This window comes from Thamnophis elegans, chromosome Z (genome assembly GCF_009769535.1).
Source record: "Thamnophis elegans isolate rThaEle1 chromosome Z, rThaEle1.pri, whole genome shotgun sequence".
Taxonomy (NCBI): Eukaryota; Metazoa; Chordata; class Lepidosauria; order Squamata; family Colubridae; genus Thamnophis; species Thamnophis elegans.
In genome coordinates, this window is record NC_045558.1 from 93472503 (window position 1) to 93499185 (window position 26683).

Genomic DNA, 26683 nt, shown 5'->3' on the forward strand with positions numbered 1-26683 from the left:
CAGTTGCTTGGAGTACATCCCACACCCACCTGTTTTCCTTGGTAAGCAGAATCTCCCAACATTGCTGTGGGGATGAAAGGCATGATTCATGATCATTTTTCTGGTCTTCTATCCAGGGCTTTTACTTCTGCTTGAGTCCAGTCCACTATTCCACCTCTATATCTAATGATTGGAATTGTCCAGGTTTGCCTTGGTGATATTTCCTCCACTGAGTTTGGACTTTTAATATCTTCTTCAGTCTTATGATGTATTCACTTCTAACCCTCTTCTTGGCTTCAGTGTGCTTGATATTGCCAGCTTGAAGGATGCCCAGGTGTTTGTAGTGATTGTCTTCATCTAGATTCTTGATGTTATTTTCAGAAGCCATCTTGATTCTTTCAGTTTTCAATATTTTTTCTGTTGATGGTGGCAGAAGCACATTTGTTCAGTCCAAAATCCTTTCACTTTCTTGGCTGTATAAATGAACAGTGTTGAGAATCAATTCTATTTCAGCAGGTATTTCACCATACAGCTTCACATCATCCATGTAAAAGAAATGGGATATCTTAGCAGATATCTTTGATGTTTGAGAGCTATGGATTGATGTGTTCAGTATTGTTGACATCAGTGCAATAACAAACAGTAGTTGTGGTAGTCTCCTTGAAAGATTCCTCATTTGATATTAACCTCCCCTGATCTAAACCATTGAGCAGCAATTATGTCTTCCATTGTCCCATTGATCTTTGTACAAAGATCAGTAGATCTATTTCTACTAATTCCACTTATTTCTAGGCACTTGATTATCCAATCATGGCAGGAAGTCAAATGCCTTCTAATAATTAATCCAAGCTACATTGCAGTTTATCTTGTCTTGCAGTTTCCAAAAGCATCTTGTCAGTTTCTAAAGTATTGTTCCTGTGCTGTCTGGGCAGTTTCCTTTCTGCCCAAATGGAAAGAGCTTGTTTTCAAGTAGATGCTGTTGGACTGCATCAGTTACCACACAGATACAATCTGAAAGTTATTGCTAAGTAGACATCCTGCACCTTGTTGTTAAACTGTTTATCAATGGATGGGTGTAGACCAGGGGTGGTATTCTGCAGGTTCTGATCAGTTCTGGAGAACCGGTAGCAGAAATTTGGAGTAATTCGGAGAACTGGTAAATACCACCTCTGACTGGCCCCTTTCTATTCCCCCCCCCCCTCCCGGCTGATTTCCCCTTCTGTGCCAATTTTTTTGTAAGCACTAAATTTTCAAAAATAGGTTTGGGTCACGACCAAATTGGTTTGCAACCAAAAATATGGAACGAATTATGGTTGTGACAAGAGGTTCTACTGTACTACAGTAGCAATAAATTGAGATAACCGGTCGCATTGACCAATGATCTCTGGAGAGCCAGGGATGGAGGCCATGCCTCCATCTTGGTTCTCCTTGACCTCTCGGCGGCTTTCGATACCATCGACCATGGTATCCTTCTGCAACGACTGTGGGAGGTGGGGGTGGGAGGCACTGTTTTGCAGTGGTTCTCCTCCTACCTCTCGGACAGGTCGCAGTCGGTGTTGATTGGGGGGCAGAGATCGACCCCTAGGCCCCTAACATATGGGGTGCCGCAAGGGTCAGTCCTGTCCCCCCTACTATTTAACATCTACATGAAACCGTTGGGCGAGATCATTCGGAGGCACGGGATAAGATACCACCAATACGCGGACGATACGCAGTTGTATTTGTCCGCCCCGTGCCAACTCAGTGAAGCGGTGGACGTGATGAACCGGGGTCTTGAAGCCGTTAGGGACTGGATGAGGACTAACAAGCTTGTACTCAACCCGGAGAAGACAGAGTGGCTGTTGTGTTTCCCTCCCAATAATTTGGCTAGTGTTCCATCACTCAGGCTGGGGGGCCAAATATTATACCCCTCAGACAGGGTTCGCAACTTGGGAGTCCTCCTGGACCCACAGCTGACCTTCGATTACCATCTGTCAGCTGTGACCAGGGGGGCATTTGCCCAGGTTCGCCTGGTGCGCCAGTTGCGACCCTACCTGAACCGGGAGGCTCTCACAACAGTCACTTGTGCCCTTGTGACCTCTAGGCTGGAATACTGCAACGTGCTCTACATGGGGCTGCCCTTGAAGAGCATCCGGCGACTTCAGCTAGTCCAGAATGCGGCCGCGCGAGTGATTGTGGGTGCTCCTCGGTTCGCCCACATAACACCTATCCTCCGCGAGCTGCGTTAGCTACCTGTTGATCTCCGGGTGCGCTTCAAGGTGCTACTTACCACCCATAAAGCCCTTCATGGTAGTGGATCTGGGTACTTGAGAGACCGCCTCCTGCCAATTACCTCCTCGCGACCGATTAGATCACACAGATTAGGCCTCCTCCGAGTTCCATCTGCCAGCCAGTGCCGACTGGCAACTACGCGGAGGAGAGCCTTTTCAGTAGTAGCTTCGACCTTTTGGAACGACCTCCCCGTGGAGATTCGGACCCTCACCACCCTCCAGACCTTCCGCACAGCCCTTAAGATCTGGCTATCCCGCCAGGCCTGGGGTTAAAGATTGGGATCCATCCCCACCCGAATGATGAATGAATGTTGCTTCTATTTTTAATTGTGTATTGTCTGTATATGTCATTACGTGTATCCCCTCCCTATAGGTTGTAAGCCGCCCTGAGTCCCCTCAGGGAAAAGGGCGGCCTATAAATAAAAGCAATCTAATCTAATCTAATAACCACCAGGAGCCATCATGAAGAAGCCTGCAAGTATTTTTCAGTTGGATAATATCAAACATGAAGACGTTAAAATGTGATTAGTAAGTAATACATCCAGAGTGAAAAAAGTGCTGAAGATGATAGAAACACCATCAAAATCATTAGTATCTGGGCTATACCCATGATGTGATATACTGCTAGAATTTTAACTGGATAGTTTGGACCACAAAACAAGTGATGGCAAAACTATGATACCTGTGTCAAACGTAACATGCCACAGCATATTGGTGGCATACCAGCATTCACCAATACCTGACAACAACTATTTTTGAAAACATACCTTGTTCTTGTGCAATTTTTGAGGCTGTGGAGGCTGGGTGAAAATAGGCTGTGTGCACAAGACCTATATTCTGAAAATTATTTCAGAATGGGATATGCTTTTATGCAGCTTTCAGAGGCTGCAAAAGAGCATTTTAGAAGCCACTTCAAGAATGAAGGCCTCATGTGACATAGAGTAGCCTCACATAGGCTTCAGTGGCCTGTAACAAAAAAAAAAGACATTGCCTGAAGATAAGTGACACAAGCAGATCCTGGGGAGTGCTGACTGCAAGGTAACCGTTCCTTGGGGAATGGTACAAGGTAGCCTTTTTGAGTGGCAGTGGTGCCCTAGGACTGAAGTTGAAACCTAGATCTCCAATTCAGGCCCAGCCTTGGTGCAGCTGCTGAGTGTTACTGTTCAGGATGGTTTTAATGAGGGGAGTGGGGGCAATAATAGAGAATTATTTCTCTTTCTTTTGGGACATAAGAGCAGATTCAAGGCATTTCCAAAATTTTAACATGCCAAGCCCACGTCTTGGGAAGAACGCTGTGTATATGAAGGCCAAGACCAGCTAAAGAACTGGTAGCTGTGAATTCACAGCATAGACACTGAATATTTTCATTTCCAAACAAGGCACCCTATCCTATGCCTTCTCCTAAGAAAGAACAAAGTTCCCTACCAAAAGAAAAGATTAAAACAAAGAATAATTCAACATCTAGAACAGCATAAAAACAACCAAATAAGCAATAGCAATAGCATTTAGATATATATACCACTTCACAGTGCTCTACAGCCCTCTCTAAATGGCTTACAGAGTCAGCATATTGCCCCCAACAATTTGGGTCCTCATTTTACCCACCTCGGAAGAATGGAAGGCTGAGTCAACCTTAAGCCTGGTGGGATTTGAGCTGCCAAATTGCTGGCAGTCAGCAGACGTAGCCGGTAATGCTGCATTCTAACCACCACACCACCATGGCTCTAACACAATGGCTGGTCTACACCAGGGTAGGATTCAAAAATTTTATCAGCAGTTCTGTGGGCGTGGCTTGGTGGGCGTGGAGGGGAAGGTTACTACAAAATCCCCATTCCCTCCCAATCAGCTGGTACTCGGAAGACAGAGAATTGTGCATTTTTTGGTCAAAACCAGATTTGATCATGTACAGAAGCGTTTGTGACCACAGGTTTTACTGTACATTTCTTTAGGCCAAGTTCCATTCCTGTGTGTATGCTAAAAATTCTTAAGGTAATGTATCCATGATTGACAATGATTTCTGGTTTTCTACAAAGCTGTAGATTATCCGTATAAAGCAAAAGTCTGTTGGCTTACCTGAACGTCTGTTCTCTGTGCGTTATGGGAGAATCCAAGCATGGGTTAAATTCAGCCCATTAGCCTAGAGACTGAGTTTGAAAAAGTCTTGACTACACCTCTCTTGTCCTCCGAAAGTGAATTTTTTAATGCAGCATAGCCGGAAGAAGAAATGTCCAAGATGATGATGAGTTGGTGTCAAAGGTAGGTATGTACGCTAATCCTGGACCAGCTGGGCACAGGGCGGGGTTGGATTCTCCCGTAAGCCAACAAAATTTCTCATGTGCGCTGCTTAGAGAATCCAAGCATGGGATACACCAAGGTTAGAATCACAAGGGTGGGAAGAGGCCTGGTCCAGGGCCCCGGACTCAGATTGAACTCTCTGCAGTATTTGCCACCTGAATGATGCCGAGGCGAACTTGTCCACTTTGTAATGTTTGATGACGGGTGACGGAGAAGACCACGTCACCATCCTGCAGATCTCTTCTACTGATGCTTGTGTGTCCCAAGCTGTTGAGGTGGCCGTGCTCCTGGTGGAATGAGCTGTGATATGTCTGGGCAGTGGTTGAGACTGGTGTTCGTAGGCCAAGGAAATGCAGGCTTTAAGCCAGTGTCCTATGGTCGAGGGAGTAACCTTCCTGCCCACAGCAGCCGGCTGAAAGGAAATAAAGAGGGACTGTCATTTGCAGAAGGATGCAGTGCGTATAATGTACCTGCGAAGAACCCTCCTGATATCTAGGAGATGCCATTTCCGTTCAAGTGGATGAGTCATCCTAGGACAGAAATTTGGAAGGACGACCTGATGGCCATGGTGAAACCAGGAGTTAACTTTTGGAAGGAACAAAGGGTCCAAGCTCAAAACAACTCTGTCTGAATGGAAGACACAAAGGTCCTTCCTGACCAACAGGGCCTACAGGTCCAATACTCTCCTCACCGAGGTAATGGCGATGAGGAAGACATTAAGGGTAAGACTGAAGTCACTTATATCTACGATAAAAGGCCGGCTACCTAATCCTTGAAAGGACCGCCTGTTCTGGGACTGCTGCTGTTGGAACTGCTGCTCTCCGCCCCTATCTCTGAACACTGATCTGTCCAGGATTGATCCGGACCCTATGAATAGGTCCGGTGGTATGGCTGGTAACTGAACTTAAGTTCAGTTTCCCAAAATAACTGCCTACGAAATAAGGGAGCGCGCTTGTCAATGTAAAGAGGCCAGGACCGTGCGCTTATCCTTATTTTTGACCAAAATGGGATCCAAGGCCTCCTCAAACAGCTTCCCACCTTTAAAGGGAGCGGAAGCAGATGCCATTTAGAGCGCATGTCAGCCTGCCAGTGGCGGAGCCATAGGAGGTGACGAGAAGAAATATTGGAGGCCATAGCTTAAGATGCAAACTTGGCAGCATTTAGAGTTGCGTCTGAAGAGAATTTAATGACTGCCACCAGTTTATTAACATTATGGTGGAGTTGAATGTCCTCCACCAAGGGAAATCCTGGCCTGCAACTGCTAAAGCCACACTAGGGAAGTCCGGTTGAAAAAGGACACAGCCTTAGCCACACAGATCATCCAGGCAGCCACCTGATGGGTTTTACAGAGTGTCAACTCCGCCTTGCAATCCTCCGCATGAAGGCCCTCTGAAACATCCGAAGGCACAGTGGCAGGAGAGACTAAGTGACAAGCTGAGCATCCACAGATGGAATCTGGAGCAGCCCTTCTAAGTCCTGGCCGCAATCATAAAGCTTCAGATCATCATTACTGAGGGGAGGTATGGATCAAGGTTCGTTCCACTGTTGCTGAATTACATCCATGAATAGCTTAGGAGAGAGAATGGCCTGTTTGGGTACTTATTCAGAGAAAAGACATTCAGTGGCATCCAGTCCTAAGGCTGCCCCAGCCGAGGCCTCCAGGGTTCCCATATTCACTGTAGCCTTAACCTCGTACAGAAGGGACTTAAATGAGGCTTTGCAAAATAACCCTGAAAAATGTGGTGTCGGGGCCTAGACCTTCATCCTCTGACAGTCATGTCTTCATCCCCTATCAGCGAGGCCTTGCTGTGCAAAGAATGGCAAAGTGAAGGGAGATCAAATACTGGACCTAGAGGAGCCCTGGGTATACCCAATGGATGGAGTGACTGTCCTCTGCACTGTATTTTTGAGTCTACCCCCTGGGAAATTGATACAGAAATCAGGTCTTTAGTTTCCTGGGGGAGAACCATCGCCTGACCCTCCTCTGTTTTTCCAAGGCTTGCTGCCTCTGCTCCGTGTCCTTAGTGGCAGACGCTGACCTGGTAGTGGATCTGCTGCATTTAGCTGTGAAGGATAGAGCCCTTGCAGCGGCCCTACCAGTCCTGGAACCAGATGCCTCCGTAGAAGGTGATTGGTTGGGGGATGGCTCTGCCGCCCCACTGCTACCCACAATGGAGTGATCCGCCATCTTGCAGCCTCCCGACAAGGTGTTGGCCCGAGACTAAGCGCTGCACAATCTGGAAGCAGCCACTGTTAGAAACACTCACTGCGGTGATCAAGGGCAGGAAACCAGCGCCAAGGGACGATATCAAGGCAAGGCGAAGGCTGCCACCAAGCAAGTTCTGTAATCGAATGGTAAGAGTGCGGGTAAAAATGGTGCAGGCACAGTAAACCAGTGCTCTCGGCACCAAGACCAACAGTTGTGGCTCATCACGTCGGAAGTACAATTGGCGCAAATTCAACAGACACCTCCTGCACTGCCGGCTCAGCGGCGGAATTCAAAACAAGGGGAAAAACTTGAAATTGAGGGAACCCTTACACAGGAGCAGCGAACCGGTTCTTCAAGCGTCAATATCCTCCCCACCACCAATGGAGGCTAGCTCGAGTGATAGGCAATATTTCCGGTCACTCGAGCTCCAACAAAAAATGATCCTTAGGAGCTCCAACACACCCAAAGAGCCAACAGAGAAGGGACGGTGGCGGTTCTCTCCGGCAGACTGGGAGAAAACAGCGCCCTCACCCACAGCCAAAAGGCAATCTGAGACACACAAAGCTTACACTCAATTCCGTCTGTATGTAATCTGCTGTAAAACACTTCGGAGAATCCAAGTTGTCCCATAATTCACTTCTTTTATTCCACAGTTGAAAATTGAGTTGGAAAAAGTCTTGAATATATTTCTCTTGGGCTAGATTGAGTTAAAAAAACTGACTTCTGGAGGGCAAGAGAGGTGTGATCAAGACTTTTTCAAACTCAGTCTCCAGGCTAATGGGCTAAATTTAACCCATGCTTGGATTCTCCAAGTAGCGTAAAGGTGAATGTGAAATTTTATCAGCATATTTGATGTTTGATAGCCACGATTTGTTTTTTATTATATACTTTATTCATTATGAAACTCAGCCAACTGAACATTCAAAATGCATTACAAATACCAGTGACTGGTGCTAATGGTTGATACGGTTTGCTGCCAGTGTCCTAGGTATCAACCAAGTACCTTCTTAAAATATAAGATGTTCCGAGTAGCGCATTTTTTTTGCAGTTCTGCTGGTGTTATTGCAGGAAGCTGCAATTTGTTGGTGTATCTTGTAAAATTCTTGGGCATGGTGCCAAGTACCCCGATGACAATGGGTATCACTATTACATGCTTCATCCATAGCCCTGTAGTTTCGATGACCAGGTCGCGATATTTATTATATTATTATTATTATACAATTGCATCACAGCGGCCAGTTGTTTCGCCAGATTTGGCATTGGTTACTAGTCGGGCCCCACCCAGGGGCCTAGGACGTCATAACGTATTTTCGTAATATGCGCGCAGATCCAAGCAGTGCGGCATTTTGCATTTTACTGGTGGTGATTTTGTCAATTTTTAACTGTTTTAAATGTAATTCCAGTGCTTTTGGTATAGCACCCAGTGTGCCAATTACCACTGGAATTATCACTGCTGGTTTGTGCCATAGTCGTTGAATTTCGATTTTTAAGTCCTGGTATCTTGCGATTTTTCATGTTCCTTCTCGGCGGCCCTGCTATCACCTGGTATTGCAATGTCTATGATTGTGACCTTATTTTTCTCAACCAGTATGATGTCTGGTGTATTATGCGCCAGTAGTTTGTCAGTTTGTATATGGAAATCCCACAAGATCTTGACCGTCTGATTTTCGGTGACTTTTTCAGGCTGATGTTCCCACCAGTTTGTTGCTGTTTTAATATTATAATTTTTGCACAAATTCCAATGGATCATTTGTGCTACTGAATTGTGCTGCAATTTATAATCAGTCTATACCAGCTGTGTATCTTATAACTGGTATTGCCCAGGTATTTATGGCCTTGATTGTATTTCCACCATTCAATTTAGATTTCAAAATTTTCCTAACTCTGTTGGTGTACTCTCGCCTGACAATAGTTTTTACTTCTCCATGCTTGATGTTATCCAACTGCAGAATGCCTAAGTATTAGTAGGCTTCATTTTCTTTGCATTTAATTAATTGGCCATTGGGCATTTCAGTTCCCTCACATGCAGTGATTTTGCCCCTTTTTATGGATACAGTGGCACATTTTTCCATGCCAAACTGCATTGAAATATCTGTGCTGAATACTCGGATTGTGTTTGTCAATGATTGGATTTCTATTTCTGACTTTCCATAGAGTTTCAAATCATCCATATACAGTAAATGCGATTTTTTTTCAGCTTCTTCCTCATTTGATATTAACCATTCCGTAGATCTCATTCCTTACTGCCAACTCAGTTCTCCATTGTTTCATCGCCTTTTCAGTAAAGGATGTAATATTTTTGCTAATGCCAGTTGTTTCTAAGCATTTTATGATCCAACTATGTGGCAGTGAGTCAAATGCCTTTTTGTAATCAATCCAGACCATATTCAAGTTTGTTTTTATGTTCTTACAATTTTCTAATATCATTTTATCAATTAGGAGCTGATCTTTTGTGCCCCTGCTCCTTCTTTTGTTGCCTTTTTGCTCTACTGGCAAGATGTTGTTTGTTTCCAAATAATCCATCATGTTATCTGCAATAATGCCTGTGAGTAATTTGAAGGTTGTTGGCAAGCATGTTATTGGTCTGTAGTTTTCAGGTATTGTTCCTTTAGTTGCATCTTTCTAAATCAAGTATGTTTTTCCAGTTGTCAACCATTCATCAATTTGGCCCTTTTGTAAAATTTCATTCAGTTGCCTGGCCAATATTGCATGTAAACTGGTCAGATATTTGAGCCAGAAACCATGTAATTGGTCCTTTCCAGGTGATGTCCAATTCTTTACCTTTTTTACTCAATTTTTGACCATCTCAGTTGTTATTTCTAATACTTGCATTTGTTTGTTGCCAATGCTTTTCTCAAAATCATGTATCCAGTTGCTTCCTTATTGTAGTCCTTTGCATTTTCCCACAATTCTCTCCAGAATTCAACTGTGGCCTGCTTTTCTGGTTTTTTTGGTGTCACCATTCACATTAAGACTTTGATAAAAACGCCATTGGTCTGATCGAAATTGCTGATTTTGTTTATATTGGATGATTCGTGCCTCATATCTTTCAATTTTTCTAGCTGTTGCTGTTATCCGCTGTTTTACAATCTCTACAGCTTCATTGATGTTTCTTGTATCCAATCTATATCTTCTGATTAGCCGACCTATGGTTTTGTTGTTTTTAAGCCGTTGCTCATGCACGTTCTTTAAGTTACTAGCATCTGCCCTTAATTTTTTGACTTTTTGTTCTAATCGGATTTTCCACTTTGGCCTTGATGCTTTTTCTGTTGTGTGACTAGGTACTTTGATTTTAATGCCTAGTTCATTCGTGACTATTACAGCTGCGCTGTACATTAACTGGTTCGTTTCCAAGATGGATCCTGATTCAATTGTTGAAAACACTGCATTAACCATTTTCATGATAGGGGCCAAAATTTTCTTAGGCACAGTTTTTAGTGATGGTAAACGTTGCCTTTCCTCATTAAGCAGAAAATGCTCCATGATCTTATCCTTCAATTCTTTTTGTTTTTGAGTTAGTTCATCAGTTGGTTCAGTGATAACTGGTTCTAGTGGTGGTGGTGTTATTTCCTCTCCGAGAGCTTCTTCTGGGAGTTCTACTATAATGTCTTTAGTTGTGTCTTGAATATCAGTTATTTCTGCTTGTGATATTGTTTTTTTGGTTTTGCAATTTGCCTGAATTTCCTCAAGTTCAACTTCACTAAACACTTTATTCCGTATAATAAATCGCATTTGATCTGCTAGTCGTTGTTCACTAAGATTTGAATATGGATATTGTTCTTTCCATAATTCATACATTCGCTTTAAATAACCTCTTTTTTTTTGGCTCTGAGTTGTAGTAACAGCCATTATGGCACGGTTTTCATCTGCACTATATTTTTGTCATTTTGTTGGCTGGTCCACTTGTAGCCCACTTGTCGACAGATGCCCAGGGACCCCAACATCCGCCGCGGCCCTTGTTAACCCGCGCGACGACCGATGCCATATTGTATGGGTTGGCGAGGATTTTTTATGGGGCCAGTTGCCAACCTGACCCCAACTCTCCTCCTTTCTCATCCGGGCTGGGACCGGCAACGGCGGAGTTGTTGTTGTTATTGTTGTTGTTGTTGTTGTTATTATACAATTGTATCACAGCGGCCAGTTGTTTCGATTTCGATTTTTAAGTCCTGATATCTTGCGATTTTTTCATGTTCCTTCTCGGCGACCCTGCTATCATATCATCATCATCATCATCATCATTATTATTATTATTATTATTTGCAGCCTTTGAGGCTGGTTGGTAGCTCAACAGCTCGAGTCCTAACCAAGAAGCTAGGAACTGTTAAGGTAACGTCAGAGGATATAAGCTGTTCCAAGTAGGGTGGTTTTTTGTAGAATCAGAATGTTCAAGTCTGATAAATTTAAAATTTCCAAATAGGGAGCTAGCCCTTTGCTCCAAGGGCTCCAATTACAATCGGGACAACACACAATTTCTTTTTCCACAGTCGCTCAACTTCAGTTTGCAAGTCCCGGTACTTGCAAATAAGTACTTGTACTTATTATTATGTGGTTAATCTTTGGTGAGATTCACAGCCTTTGGGGCTGGTTGGTAGCCCAACAGCTCAAGTCCTAACCAAGGACCTAGGAACTGTTAAGGGAACGTCGAAGGATATAAGCTGTTCCAAGTAGGGTGGCTTTTTGTAGAATCAGAATGTTCAAGTCTGATAAATTTAAAATTTCCAAACAGCGAGGTAGCCCTTTAGATATTGCTCCAAGAGCTCCAATTACAACACACGAGACAACACACAATTTCTTTTTCCACAGTCACTCAACTTCAATTTGCAAGTCCCAGTACTTTGTGATTTTTTCTTGCTGTTTATCTTCAATTCATGCATCTCCAGATATTGCAATGTCAGTGAACCATACTTTTTTCTTTTCAACTATTGTTATGTCAGGTGTGCTGTGGACCAAGTGCCTGTCAGTCTGAATTCTGAAGTTCCACAAGATCTTAACTTTCTCATTCTCTAAAACCTTCTGAACCTGATGTTCCCAGTGGTTTTTGCTGTACTCAAATCCAAACTTTTGGCACAATTTCCAGTAAATGATCTTAACAACACAGTCATGGCGTTGTAGGTGGTCAGTTTGTGAAATTTTGCTGCACCCACTGATCAAGTGGTCGACTGTCTAGTCTTTCTCATTACAAAGGCGACATTTGCTGTTGGTGGTAACATGTTGAATTTTTGCGTTCAGGTAGTTTGTGGCTAAGGCTTGCTTCTTGAGCTGCCAAAATAAAGCCTTCTGTTTCTTTCTTTCTATTATTATTATTATTATACAATTGTATCACAGCGGCCAGTTGTTTCGCCGGATTTGGCATTGGTTACTAGTCGGGCCCCACCCAGGGGCGTAGGACGTTGTAACGTATTTTCTTAATATGCGTGCAGATCCAAGCAGTGCGGCCTTTTGCATTTGGTGGTGATTTTGTCAATTTTTAACTGTTTTAAATGTAATTCCAGTGCTTTTGGAATAGCACCCAGTGTGCCAATTACCACTGGAATTACCACTGCTGGTTTGTGCCATAGTATTATTATTATTATACAATTGTATCACAGCGGCCAGTTGTTTTGCCGGATTTGGCATTTGTTACTAGTCGGGCCTCACCCAGGGGCCTATTATTATTATTATTATTATTATTATTATTATTATTATAGTCGGGCCTCACCCAGGGGCCTATTATTATTATTATTATTATTATTATTATCATCATCAACATCATCATCATTATAATGTGACATTTTACTTCACCTATTAGTTTATCCTGTAACATTACATCTAAGGAAAGTTTCTCTTAGATGTGAGAAAATATAACTACATTAAGTTTTGGAAAAGAAGCCAGTCCATCTTTTTATCTTTTAGGCTAATACGACAAGGTATCACATTGATTGAAAAGAATTATTTTGCTATTCTATCCACCCTCATACTTAATAGGCCTGTTCAACTTCATTTTTTTTCCTGCCCAGGAAACATCCTCTTGGTAAACGGTACTGCTTGTGGTGAAATTAAAATCACTGACTTCGGCCTCTCAAAAATCATGGACGATGACAGTTACAATTCAGTTGATGGCATGGAGCTGACATCTCAAGGAGCTGGTACATACTGGTGGGTATATAATCTGTTTTTTATCTTGCATAGTCCATAATATTTTAAAAATACCTGTCAATAAAACTTTAGGGGAAAAAGAGACAAACATACATTTTGCCAAAAGAAGATTTTTGTAAAAGTAGGAGAAATAATGAGGACAGTAGATTCAACTATTATATCAAAATCACAGTTTTTAGAGGAAATTAGTTATCTCTTAGGAATCTGCAAAACAACTCAGAAAATAGTTCTCTAGCATGAACCTTCTGAGTTTTTTAGAGAACCGCAGAACATTCTATTCCTAAATAATTGAGTTTTGCACATCCTTAGTTTTTCCAACTCAATTAACAAAAGATTCTTCTTGTGCCATATCTATCGTCGGACATTGGTGATCATATTGGCGATCCTATTTTATCAAAAGCCACACTAAAAAGTGCTGCTGAGTTTTTTCTAAATCCCTTAGATTTTGAAGCAATGGTGTTCTTCTTCTGCCTTGACCTCTTTTGCCTTCAATATTTCCCTGGAGAATTAATGAAGTATGCCATATTTTTCCAGGTGTCGCATCACATCTCCAAAATATTGTAACTTTCACTTTTTATAGTTTTGATGATTTACTTTGGCTTTCCCAGGCAGTTTATCACCTCCTCATTTCAAAGATTAGACATGTAAATATATAAGGGATCTTAGTTATAAAACGTATAGCAGAATCCTTAGTGATTTTCAAAGATTTACTTGGATACATGAGAAAGGTCATCTCTTGTCTCATTTCCAAACTATGAACATCTCAGGACAACAGAAAAATTATTTTGGGGATATTTAAGGGGAAATCATTGCAAAAGAGGTGCTTATTTTTGTACATTTTTACTATGGAAATTAATTTGAAAAAATAATAAAAATCATAATCATGAATATTTTTCTCTAGACTAGCTGGTAGGTAGGCAAGTCACTATAGCCTATTTCCCCATATAAATTTGTAGACCTGGAACGAACAGTTGAGGGAATAACAACCTATTTCAATATCCCAGTATTTTCTTTTAAAAGGCCTATTATATCTGAAATAAAATTACAGAACACTGGATAGTTTGTTCCAAGCTTGAAATACTCATGATTTCCATTTCAAGTTCAGAATATTTTGTCTACATTCTACACACATTTGACTGCAGCTATCTGAAGGGCACAGTGTCTAAGAATCCTGAATGGGTAATAAGGTGAATATTATAGCCGGCCACTGATACACCATACACTTCCAAAGAAAAGCAAATCAGAAGTCTTGTGGTTGTGATAGCTTACTGAAATATAAAATGGATGATCTTTTGCCTAAACAAGTAAGCAATACTGTAAGATATAGACAGACTAAAAATCACGTGAGGATATATACTTGAGGAGCGGGGTGCACTCTGAAGGTATAGTGTCCTTGTAAGTCAACAAGTCAGTTGAAGCAACATATTTGAGAATACTTACTGTTTATCCTTTATCACCCAAATTGTAGTGTTGGCCCTGGTTATAACATTATAAATAACTCTCCAGAAAATGCAGATCCATTGATGTAAAACAAGTGTGAAGAACATTTTTAGAGTCCATAGGTTGAACATATAGAAGTGTGGCATAACATCCACAGAATTTGCATATTGGGTAATACAGGAAATTTAGCAATAGCCATAATGTTTGAATCACTATTTCAATAATTAAACATATATTAATAAAGCCAGCTGATTTCCTATGATTGTTTTTTATTGTTTCAGAATAATTTTGCTATTTACAACTGAATTGTTGTAATAGAGAGCTGAAGTAAGAGACATTTTATTCAACTTTAAATCAAAGAAGCAAGTGAAAGCAACTTGGTGTCTTGTTGCTATTTCTGCAACAACAAAAGTTAATGGAAATTTATAGTGGTTGTTTCAGTGTATGCCATATAGAACCAGAGCATGCCCTGATAAGCAAAAAGAAAAAGGGGGGGGGAAAGGGGGAGGGGGGAAGGAATTTTAATCGTATGAAGTTCAGTAATAGTCCTTGGGTAAAATACATTCTGTGACATAAATGTTTAATAGTGAAAAAAATGGGCATTTAAAATAAATGTAGCTATTACTACCTCTGCCTCAGGTATCTGCCACCTGAATGTTTTGTGGTTGGAAAAGAGCCTCCAAAGATTTCAAATAAAGTGGATGTTTGGTCAGTAGGAGTTATCTTCTACCAGTGTCTTTATGGCAGAAAGGTAAGTAGAGAAGGACAACTAAGGTATTGCAAAAAATATTCAGTCACTTTAGTCTAAGCTTTATGTGCATTCAATTACAGCTCCTAAAATTAGGAGAAGTGGTGATATCTTTTCCATGTAACAAATTTTATTAAAAAGTATAAACTTTCATGAGCTACAGGTTTCTAAAAATCTTTTAACATCTGGTTTATATGTTAATAAACCAGATGTCTATCATGTTGATATAACATCAATTTTTGCAAATAGATTCTGTTAAAAATGTCTGTGCTTACATATTAAAAGTTTCTGAATTTAACAATTTGTATATTGCCATTAATACCAAGGATTCCCATAGTTATAAGTAATACATATTACTATTAACACTTCCATGGGTAAAACTGTTAGATCTATATTGTATATAAATCATGGTTAACCAACAATATGAATATTTTGAAGACTTCAGTCATTTATTTTTATATATAAAATGTAATATTTTTAAAAAATCTTGATTGGCTGTCTAACTCATAAAGGAATGTCAGATAAAATTCGGGAAAGGAGAGATAATGTAAAGGAAAATGAAAGGATTTCTGAAAAAATACACTTGGAATTTGATTAATGATTACAACTAGCAGTTTTGTTTCACACTTCAAATGCAATTCACTGTCAGTGAAGAAATTCAGGTAAAGCATTCTTCACAAATATTGGCCAACCTTTGCTTAGACACATCCAGCAAAGGAGAGCCACAATTTTTCTTGTTAATTGATTCCACTATTGAACTACACTTACTATTAGGAGGTATTCCTACCATTCAGGTTTCTTACAACAACTTGACCATTATTCCATGCCTGGACAATAGTAAATAGCCTTCTGTATGATCCTTTTCAATAGAGCAGAATCCCTTCTTGTTCATCTTTTCTCAAAGCTAAATACATAGCTCCCTCATTTTCTTCTCCTAGAAATTTTTAGTTCTGTAGTCATCCTTGTATCCCTTTCTTGCACTTTTTCTTTTCCTCTGCAGCCTTTTGGTCACAACCAATCTCAGCAAGATATTCTGCAGGAAAATACAATCCTTAAAGCTACGGAAGTACAGTTTCCTCCTAAACCAGTGGTAACGCCAGAAGCAAAGGTAAAAAGAGTTATATTTCGTGCAGGGGAATAGGATTAGTCTAGTTTTTAGGGATTTGTTAAATTCTCCTATTGGAGGAAAAAGCACTACATTTTTTAGTCTATTGATCATTTGGATTGCTTATCATCTTTAAAACCGATAAAAGACCAATGAAATAAATGTAGGGAAGCTGAAATAAATGTTGAATAGCTGCCTTTCAATCAGAATTTTAGGAGGAATGCCTGTATCACAAATGAAAATTTGACCTGGAGAAATCCTACCTGGAGCAAATTTCATACAATATAGGAGGATTTTTTTCTATAACTTTAATTTTCTATAACACTTCATTAACATACAATTTGATTTGTTTTTGCTAGTGCTGCTAGTTTCTTCCCTTTACAAGGGGGAGTACAAATTTTCATTTCTCGTGCCTATTTTCTCCTTGTCTTTCATTATCTTGTAGGCATTTATTAGGCGTTGCCTGGCATATAGGAAGGAAGATCGGATAGATGTCCAACAATTGGCATGTGACCCCTACTTGCTTCCTCACATCCGCAAGTCTGTATCAACAAGCAGCCCAGCTGGAGCTGCTGTCGCCTCAACTTCTGGATCTTCTAATAATAGCTCTTCAAACTGAGCAGGAACAATAGGCCAAAACATATATATAACTGGAACTGCAGAAGGAAACAGAGAGAGTCAGACATGTTTTGAGATGCAGCCTTGGGATTGGCAAGAAGTCCACAAAATGGCTCCAAGAAACCAGGATCAGGTTCTTTGTTTTTCTCTTGCATTCTTGTCCCATCCGTAGAGCAAGGCATCATTGATTCTCAGCAAGGATTATGGCAACTTAAGCTAAGTAGCCAAGGAAAAGAAGATTGGTTGGTTCTAGTGCTAAGCAATTGCAAAGGCACTATCTGCTCTGGGCAGTGAAAGGAAAAAGATGGTTCCATGTACCGTGAACTTCCAAACACTACAGACCCAGAGTGCGGTTCCATGATGCAGGGTGCACACACTTAGTGTGAAGAAATGTGGTTTTGGTGGCAGGGTAAAGAGGCTGGAGACAGTCCACCGTCAATATTTAAAATATTTTTTTTCTTTTTTGTAAGACTACATCTCCTTGGAGGGAGGGGGAAGAAACCACATAGGTCAATGGTATGAGGTTGCACTAAAGGTTGGCATAGGATTTTTGCACTCTGTACAAGAGAATGCAGTGTCCTGCCTATTGACAGCACTAGCATTAGCATGTTATCCCAAATAATTTCATCTTTAGTAACAAATTTGTTTTTTAGCTACAAGATGAATTAAATAGCAAGTCAGTGTGGCAGCAATTTTTCCTTAGAGTGACTTCATAATCTATGAGAAAGGAATGCAATGCAGAGTTTACATAACGACTGTGAGCTTAGATTTCTCTCCCCTCTCAGCATCCTAAGGAAGTTACTATTTTGTCAGGAATTATGACAGTTGTCAGTTCTCCCCTTTGAATAAATGTAGAATTTCTTTTTTTTTTTCCTTTCCCCACCTAATTCTTCGATCCATTCATTGATATTTCCTTTAGAAAACTGTGCTCTCTTTAACATGCATACAAATGCTGGCTCTAGCAAATCCTTTAGGCAAAGTTCTTATCCTTCCTAATCTTTCATATTAGCTTTCTGCATTGTTTTGGATGCATTTGCTGCATTTACATCTTGAAGGAAGTGTATGTAGAAGAGGCAGACTTTTCTAATCTTCTGTCTTGTTTTTAATTTTCTTCTCGGTTAAGAAGTGTTTTTTTTAATATTCTTTACTTTTTCATCTTCTAAAAAAAACATTAAAAACCAAAGAAGAATCCAGTTGCTTGAAACTTGTGGCAAAACGCTACTCCTGCTAATAGCTGAAAGGATGTTTACTGCAAGTACCCTGGCACAGACCTCAGTTCTTCACTTACAGCTGATGATTCTCAGTCCTCCCTTAATTTCTTGTTGGTAATAATATAAACAGAAGCAGTTGGGGCCAAATATTTTGAAAGTCAAGAGAATTAGGAGGAAAGAGCAAAATTTGGGTATAAGGGCTTTGTATGTAAACTAATATGAGGATATCCTCTGGCTACTTTTGCAGATCAGGTGACTTAAGACCTGATTGTTAAGTCTATTTGGGATCTGACCCTTTCTTCTGAAACAGCACAGTACATGCACCATTCAGTCAGAAGATGATTCTCATACTGAAGTGGAATTAAATGAGCCTGTATAAAGAGTAAGGAAACGCAGTATGTCACTGTCAAACTAATATACCATAAGAAAGCTCATAGTGGTCATCTTTAAAATAATCTCCTCCAAATAGATGACTATCTTTAGAATGGGAGCTTCTCATCAGTATGATATGTTTTCAAAGCTTTGAAGGACCGTGTCTTCCTTTTTTCTTTCACACTCAATCATATTTCTTGCTTCTTTTCCTAAACAGCAGTTTCCAGGATTATCTAGATTTCTAGTGAATCACATCCATTGCACCTATTTCTCCCAATAAAGTTGTTAATTACCTCTGAAAACATATGAAAATAATATGTTTTTTTTTGTTTTGTGTTGTTTTTCCCTTCTCCTAGTTTTCAATTTGCTTTCTTGTCTTAAAAGAAGCCAACTCACATGTCTGTTTCTTTCAGGGTTCATATGTGCCATGGTTACTCGTAGCTCTTTCACCTAAATGCAGCTCATATTAACTGTCAAAATACATAGGCAGAAATAACTGCTGCCATAACAAGATATGGCTGCTTTCAGCTTGTTTGGACAGTAATGATTGACCCATTATCTCATCTATTTTGGGATAGGGTTTGCTTTATTTTTCCATAGCTGAAAGCAAAATATGAAAGCTTATCCATGTCAGTGCTCAGGTCTAACATTGTAGATTTTTGCTCTCCATATTTCTTACTTGGAAAGATAGATAGAAATCTGCATTTCATATATCCTTTAGTTGATTCTTGATCATTAGCAGAAATCTTATCCCAAATAAACCTTACAGTATTTAATTTTGTTTTTAAAAGAATCTCAATCAATCATAATGTTTAAAATTGCAAAATGACTCCCCCCCCCTCCTCCGCTCACCCATTAAATAATAGCTGTCTGATATATTGATCTTCATTCATTGTACCTGAGCAGAAACCTCTACCCTTTTCATGAGTTCATCACTAAACCAGGTTAAATCACTCTGGAAGAGAAATACAGACTGTGAGTTTTTCATTTCTTTAAGCGGTTGCTGAACTGTTTTATTTTGGGTATCCAAGCCTTTTTGTTGCCACACTGTTCATTTAACTGAAAGGGAAAAAGAAAGGTGTATGGATTTGTAACTTGAAACTAGGCCAGACTGTTTTGGCTTTGCCCTACAGACAAAAATATGGATATTAAACATGTTTTCAAAAATGCAATCTTTTCACTTGCCTGGTTTTATATTTAGGCTGTGTTATTGTTATGAGAGGCATGAAAATCACAAGCTGTATAAAAGACATTGGTCCTGATGAAACAATATAAGCAAATAGTTTGTTGAAGTCCACAAGAATTTGAAAAAGATGTGGTTTTCCTTCTCTAATAGGAAGATCTGATAGATTGTAAGTCAGTTGTAAAAATGAATAAAGCATTGTGGGCAGAAATGAAGTGCTACCTTCCCTTAAATATAAATAATCATGTAAATGGTTCCTCAAATGCCAAGATTTTTTAATTGAAGGCCAAGTCCATTATGCTGGGAAAATCTTCATGATTGTTTGCCTTAAAAGATCTTACATCAGAAATGCCTAGTGAAATTTTAGAACTTTCTCCAGATATTTGGACAAGACTTCTGTCCCCAATATAATATAGGCCACTCATAATTCCTGAAAGCAGCAACACCTTGAATTCCTGAGCTAAGAACCATTTCTACTAATGTTATATTTTGCTGTAGTTTTTCCCAATAATAGTAAAATTGTTCCCATGATTGAGCACTTTTTTTGAAATAAAATTTCCCCATCCATTAGTACAGAAATATAGTGTTGAGAGGCCTACAATAGATTAGGCATGACTGCCTGAAGTTGTGCATACTTCAAGAATTATTGTATTCAGAAACTGCTTTGGATCTCACCTAAATACAGCTATGCATTTCTATTAATTAAAAGTGTCTTCTGTTTTTCACATTTGCATCAGAGTGATGCCACTCTTTAAGGAAGGTAATGATTCCTTTTGTTTTACAGCACATTTTTTCACCCTTATGTATGCAAAAACCTAAAAAAATCAGGTTCCTTTAGTGAATTGCGGAGAAGTGTTATTCTCATGTAACATTTGAAATAATTTCAACTAATTTTGAAACTTACAAAATCCTTATAATATGAGATGCCAGGCTGCGAACATTATCATTTCCAAAAATATATCCTACTGGAAGTAATTAATTATATCTTCTTACAGACAGAACATTGTTTTACATTTTTTCCTAAAATATTTTACTTTCTTTTTCCTTAAGAAAAAGAAGGCAAATTTTCAAACAAGGTAAAAATCTAATGATCAGAAACAATCTATAAATAAATTTATATCTGTAACCTTCAACTGGGTGAAAACATAGTCAAACTTACAAAATGATGGAACCATTACTCCTGAGGGAATGAAATTTGGAGAAGTTGTGGCTATGTCAGAGCTGCAGGGCTCCTGCTGAAATCATGTGATTCACATTTTCAAAATTCCATTATATTTTCCAAGCCACTTGTGCAATCCCTCAATTCTCTTCTTCTCAGAAGTAGCCACAACCTACCTGGCTGGAAAGAGGTAGAGAAGGGAAAGGATAGGAAAAGAAGGGAGGAAAGAAAGAAAGAAGAATGGAAGAAAGGAAAAAAAGATTTCTAATGTTCCCTGCCATATTCCCACAAGATAATTCAGTGGAGAAGCAAGCTTATAGAAAGTCCAAAGTAGGTCTCACTCTCACTGATTTTTTGCCCTCCACTGATAATCCTGTTTAAACAAACTTCTGAAACAATAACATGTGATCCTTATTTGCAACAAGAGGAGATTACCTTGACATCTTCCCATAAGTAAAGTGGGACACTTGCAGGGAAAAAGTCAGTGGAGATCATGTTGCAGCTGATGGTGGAAGTGTGTCAATACCTTTGGATTTGCAACTTCCTTCCTAGAAAACTTGCAGGAAAGGTTTCAGGTTGCAACTGTACTACACAAATATATACAACAAATGCTTCAAAATGCAAGAAAGATCCCTTTTAATGTATCCCATGTAAATCTACATAAGCTTAAGTTAGGGGAAAGTTTTCCAGGCCCCCACCCACCACATAAAAACTGCAATTATAAGCCTTCTCTAAAACTGGCCACACTTAGCCCAGGAGAGCTAATTAATGATGGTCCATCTATTTCTGGAAAAAATTAGATTGCCTTGCAGCTTTAAACAAATATAGCTGATAAAGTGTATGGGATCCATTTCAATCTGGCTTTTGGCTACAGCATGCAACAAGGTGAGGACTGCAAGTACATCTGGGGGAGTCTATTAGGAATTATTATTGAGAAGGCCTATCATATCACAGCTGCCTCACAAACATCATGAAAGATATGAACTTAGGGCAGGCATCCTGATCAAGATTTAATGCTTGCAAACTGCTGTCTAAAATATGCCAGTGCTGCACAATAAAGCTCTGTAACACAAATGCAAGAGTATAAGTCTACTAATTATCCTGGACCTTTTTGCAATTTTCAGTACATGTCACTTACAGTACTTTCTGGATTACATGATACAATATTATATATTGGTGTCACGGAGGGGGGGGGTACCATTCCCCAGTAGTTTCAATCCTTTGTACCCAAAACTGATGCAGGGGGATTATTATTGATCAATATTTACCCAGTTGACCCACTTATTCAGAATCTACATCAGGGTTCCCCAACCTTTTTGGCTCTGTGGACCGATTGCTTCAGCAGGTGGGGGGGGGTTAATAATTTTACATGCGCAACATGAATCCCGTGCATATACTTCACATGCTCGCTCAGTGGCTTCAGTGGCCCAGTTCCCAATGGGTGGGTCTTGGAATTGGGAATCCCTGATCTATATGAAAATGTTTGGGGAAGATCATGCCAGAGGTTTGAAATGGGTTGCCAACATTATACTGATGATACTTGGTTCCATTCCTCCTTTTTTTTCTTCCCTCCTTTTCAAATTTGCTAAGTATGATAATAAGTATAATTTTATTGTCATTGTACTTAAATACAACAAAATTGGTTGTGAGTAAAAGTTTAAAAAGAGAGAGAAGACAAAGGTATAAGTATGAAATTACAGTTATTGACTAATGTTTAGTCAGTTTTGGACCAGATTCTATTTCTGAAAGAGCAAGTCCACTCTCTGGGAGTGCTCCTTAATCTTCAGCTCTCACAGAATTCTTAGATGACAGCTGCAACAAGGAGTATTTTCACACAATTAAAGCTAGTATGCCAATTATGAAACTTCCAAAGCTAGTGAAGTTTGGTAAAGGTCATCCATTCCCTTAGTTCCATTCTACATTGGCTATTGGAACATGTTGAATGTAAGGCTATCCTTGAAAAGTTCCCAAAAATTGCAATTGCTGCAAATTATAGCAGGTAAGCTTAATAACCAGAAAAAAATGGATCACATTGTGCCTTGGATTGCATTGGTTCTTAGTTGCTTTCTAAGCATTATTTAGTTTGGGACCTGATTATTTGAAGAATTGTTTTTTGTATTAAGTACCTCTGTCTAATTGTCAGGATTTCCCTGAGAATACCTTTTGATAATCTTCCCCATAAGAGGCTCTAGTAAAGAGGACTTTTTGCATTGCCCTAAAATAATGAAATGTAGTTCCTTAGCTGTATTTAGACTTCTCTCAGTGTTTAATTCTCCTGTGCAGGTGTTTAATACATGATGTTAGCATTAATTTATGTTTTTAATCTTTCACTATGCTCTTTATTTATCCACCTTCAATGGCTAAAACAGGAATTACAACAATTGCATGAGGCAAATGTATTGCTAATTCTTCAAACCATCTCACTGAAAAAGAAAGATGAAGCTGTATCTCATCATCACACTCTGCTAATCGATAACACCTCAGAATGGTTGGATCCCATATGTGAGTGATGAGAAGACTAAGTGCTTAGGTATATAAATCTTGATACTTAATTTTCTTCCCCTTTCTTCTTAAAGACAGCTCTTGATAGTCATGAATAGGTTCTTGAGTATTGCCCTATGTTCGTGATGGTGAACCTACGCAGAGCCATAACTTAGGGCACGCAAGGTGTTGCCCTATGTCAGCTTCAGCTTATTTGGGGGCTTCTGGAGGGCAGGGGGACTGTTTCTCCCCTCCCCAGACTCTTGGAAAGGCATTAATTACAGGTTTGGGCACACGTGCACACGCCATAGCACCCGAGAAAAAAAAGATTCACCATCACTGCCCTATGTCCTTGTATTCAAATATACCCAGGTTTTTTGACAAGGTCTGCACCATGCCTTGCTATTTTAAGTGACTACTAACCTATCTTCTAAATTAAACCCCTTCTTTGCAATAAAGATTTAGGCAGATAAGTCTGTCAACTGTCAAAGAGAGCTCATTCCATGTTATCCAGGTTACTCATGTTTCCTCTAAATTGTGTTAAGAATAAAGAAAAATTCCAGTGTCTATTCTTCCAGTTAAATCAAGAACAAGGCTTCTAGACTAACACAAGTACTGGTTTTGCAAAAGCTTTCAAGGTTGCATCTCTAAAGAGAAATGTTCTAAATCCATAAGCACTGATCTAAAGACAAACTAAACAAGTATATTTAGTTAGAATCTGAAAAGTTTAGAATTCAACCTTTAAAACATGTAGGTGACCAAGAGAGTTGAACTAAAATAGAAACTAAATTTAAATTGGTTAAATTGAATTGAATTTTTATTTAATTTAGCTTTAGTTCTTTTTTCTGATTAGAAGTTATACTTTGATTTTTAAAGAAAGTTCATTCTCCATGGGATGCAGGAAGCATATAGATAGTCCTCAGCTTATGAACAACTGAGCCCAAAATGTATGTTATTAAGTGAGACATTTGTTAAATGAGTTTGCCCATTTTACGACCTTTCTTACCACAGTTGTTAAGTGAATCATTGCAGTTGTTAAGTTAGTAACCTGATTGTTAAGTGAATCTGGATTCCCCATTGGCTTTGTTTGTCAGAAGTTTGCAAAAATTGATCACATGACTCCTTCATAATTATGAACCAGCTGCTAAGCATCTCAATTTTGATCACATGACCATGAGGATGCTACAATGGTCGTAAGTGTGAATAAGTCATGTCACTTTTTTTTCAGTGTCATTGTAACTTTGAATGGTCACTAACAAACTGCTAAAAGTTGAGGACTACCTGTATTCGGTGATAAGTAATGAAAATGATGATTAATTTTTTTGCCAAAAATTGTCCTGCTCAATATGAAGTTTTGCCAAGTTTTTCCACTAAATTTTAACATGTACTTTAGAGGCTGGAGGAAAAATGATTCAATTTTCCTTTGGAGAAGTAATAAAAACTAGATTGATAACTCTTAAAAAGCAAAAATATTTCTGATATTAATAGAAAATAAAAATTATCATTGAAATAAATACTCCAACTTGGTGTTGCTAGTGCTGTTTTTGCATTCCAAAAACAGCTATTTATAGTAGCGTATTACAATGCAGGTGATCAGCTAAATGCTACTGGATCTCTTCATAGCCCTGGTATGCATATTGGATTACATCCAAATTAAGTCATACTTTAGTCTTTCAGAAACAAATAGGTCTTAGATTAGTCATTGCTAGTTTCTCCATAAACATCTATGAAACTAAAGCAATATGCTTTAGTACAGTTGTAAAAATCCATCAATAAAGCCTTCAAATCAGGAACCAAACACAAATTTTGAATCACAGAAAATGTAATATTTTAACACAAACCTAATCCCAGCCAATATTCTTCCAAACTATGAATGCTCGTGATACAGTTGTATCATACCTCTTGTCTGAGTTTGTAGCAAGTTATTGAATGTATTTTTCTCCAGCAGGAATCAAAGTTAAGAAGCTTGAATATATTCCAAGTCAGCATAGGATATTAATTCAAGGACAAGGAAAAGGAAACCTGGGATGCTCAAACAATATTTCTTTATACAATGGATTGATAAAAGAGTTATTCAATGTATATGGCTGAAAGTAACTCTTGGAAACTAACAACAACAATAATAATAATTCTATTTTTGTAACCTCCTCCCCCCACATACACACATACAGATAGTGAGATTAAAAAAAACAATAAAAAATTAATTAACGTAAATAATTAAAATAATTAAAACCTGCACTTATTTCTAAAATGCATACTGGCCATGTAACTATGGTGTCATATAGATTGAGGAAGAATGAACAAATTATTCAAGGGACTCCTTGTGGTTGCCAGTATTTGTTTTGAGCCAACCCTGTTTACATCCAGCAAGATGTAACATGGACTTCAGCAGTGTTGCATATTTGAGCTGCATGGAGAATGAAAGCAAATGAGAGGGCAAAATTCTTTGTTATTCAATGATTTGCATGAATGGAAATGTGCTTCCCTAGTGTTATCTACATCTTATTCTCTTACTTCTTATATCTATTGTACCCAAATTGCAAAAATTGAAAATACAATCTTGATGGTAGCCAAAAGAGCTTCCTTTTTGCTGCCATCTAATGGTCATCTGGGTTTTTGCAGTCCTGATTTGATATACCTGCTTTCTAGGTTTCATCTTCTCGCAGCTTTGCACACAAAAGATGTTGGAAGCTATCTAAGAGGAAGACGTCTTGGAGTCTGACTACAGTACAGAATTCAGTCCTCAACATTTGATGTCAAAATAACAAAGCAGATGGCAAAGAAATATCCCATGTGATCGAAATAGAAATGGTCTAAGACTAGAAACCAAGAGACTCTTAAGTCCTAGTCCTGGTTGGATGACTTTGAACCAGTCACGTTCTCAGTCTAACCCATCTCTTGTGGTTGTTGTTGTGGGGAATATTGGAAGAAGAAGAAGTTTTGGATATATTTGTCACTTTGAGTTAGTTATAAAAATAATAAAGATGTGCTTTTTAAAAATCTCAAAAATAAAATCACTAAATTGTGCTGATAAAGTTTGTGTTGCATCTTTTCCATAAGTGAGATCATTCACTATCTCTCTGATATTTTTGAACTTCAGTTTAATTTCTATGCCAATTGATTGGGAAGAAAATAAATTGATGGGCTATTTTTCTTATGAACAAAAGAAATTGGGGGGGGGGGGGCTGTTTGCTTTGTGAAGAAGCTTTCAACTTGCTACCCCTCTCTGCAGTATAAGGTACAATTTAGGAAGATCTTTAAGTTTGTTTCTGGGAAAAGAATGTCCTTGAAAGCTAACCTATTTAAACATAGAAAAATAAGATATGGAAATTTTAAGTCAGATAATGAGTAGTATTTGATTTGAAATGAGGAATGATTGTTGAAAGAAAAAAAAACATGACTATGCATCTGAGCATGCCGTTATTTTGCTATAAGGAATTGAATGATATATGTCAGAGAAAGTAATTTGAATGCAATG

General features: G+C 39.1%; 1 protein-coding gene across 7 annotated transcripts in view; it reads left to right on the forward strand.

Annotated features, from left to right (window-relative positions):
• Positions 1 to 26232, forward strand: part of TLK2 (tousled like kinase 2) — a 68662-nt gene extending 42430 nt beyond the window's left edge. For 6 of the 7 annotated variants that reach the window (XM_032234948.1, XM_032234949.1, XM_032234951.1 and 3 more), the window contains exons 19-22: positions 12750 to 12888; positions 14968 to 15079; positions 16077 to 16184; positions 16627 to 19995. In XM_032234948.1, coding sequence (XP_032090839.1) covers positions 12750 to 12888; positions 14968 to 15079; positions 16077 to 16184; positions 16627 to 16800 — 533 coding nt within the window. In that variant the 3' untranslated portion in view covers positions 16801 to 19995. Of the gene's footprint in view, positions 1 to 12749; positions 12889 to 14967; positions 15080 to 16076; positions 16185 to 16626; positions 19996 to 23093; positions 23255 to 25854 lie in introns of those variants that run through there. The other variant, XM_032234952.1, reaches the window with a different exon arrangement.
• The last annotated feature ends 451 nt before the right edge of the window (positions 26233 to 26683 follow it).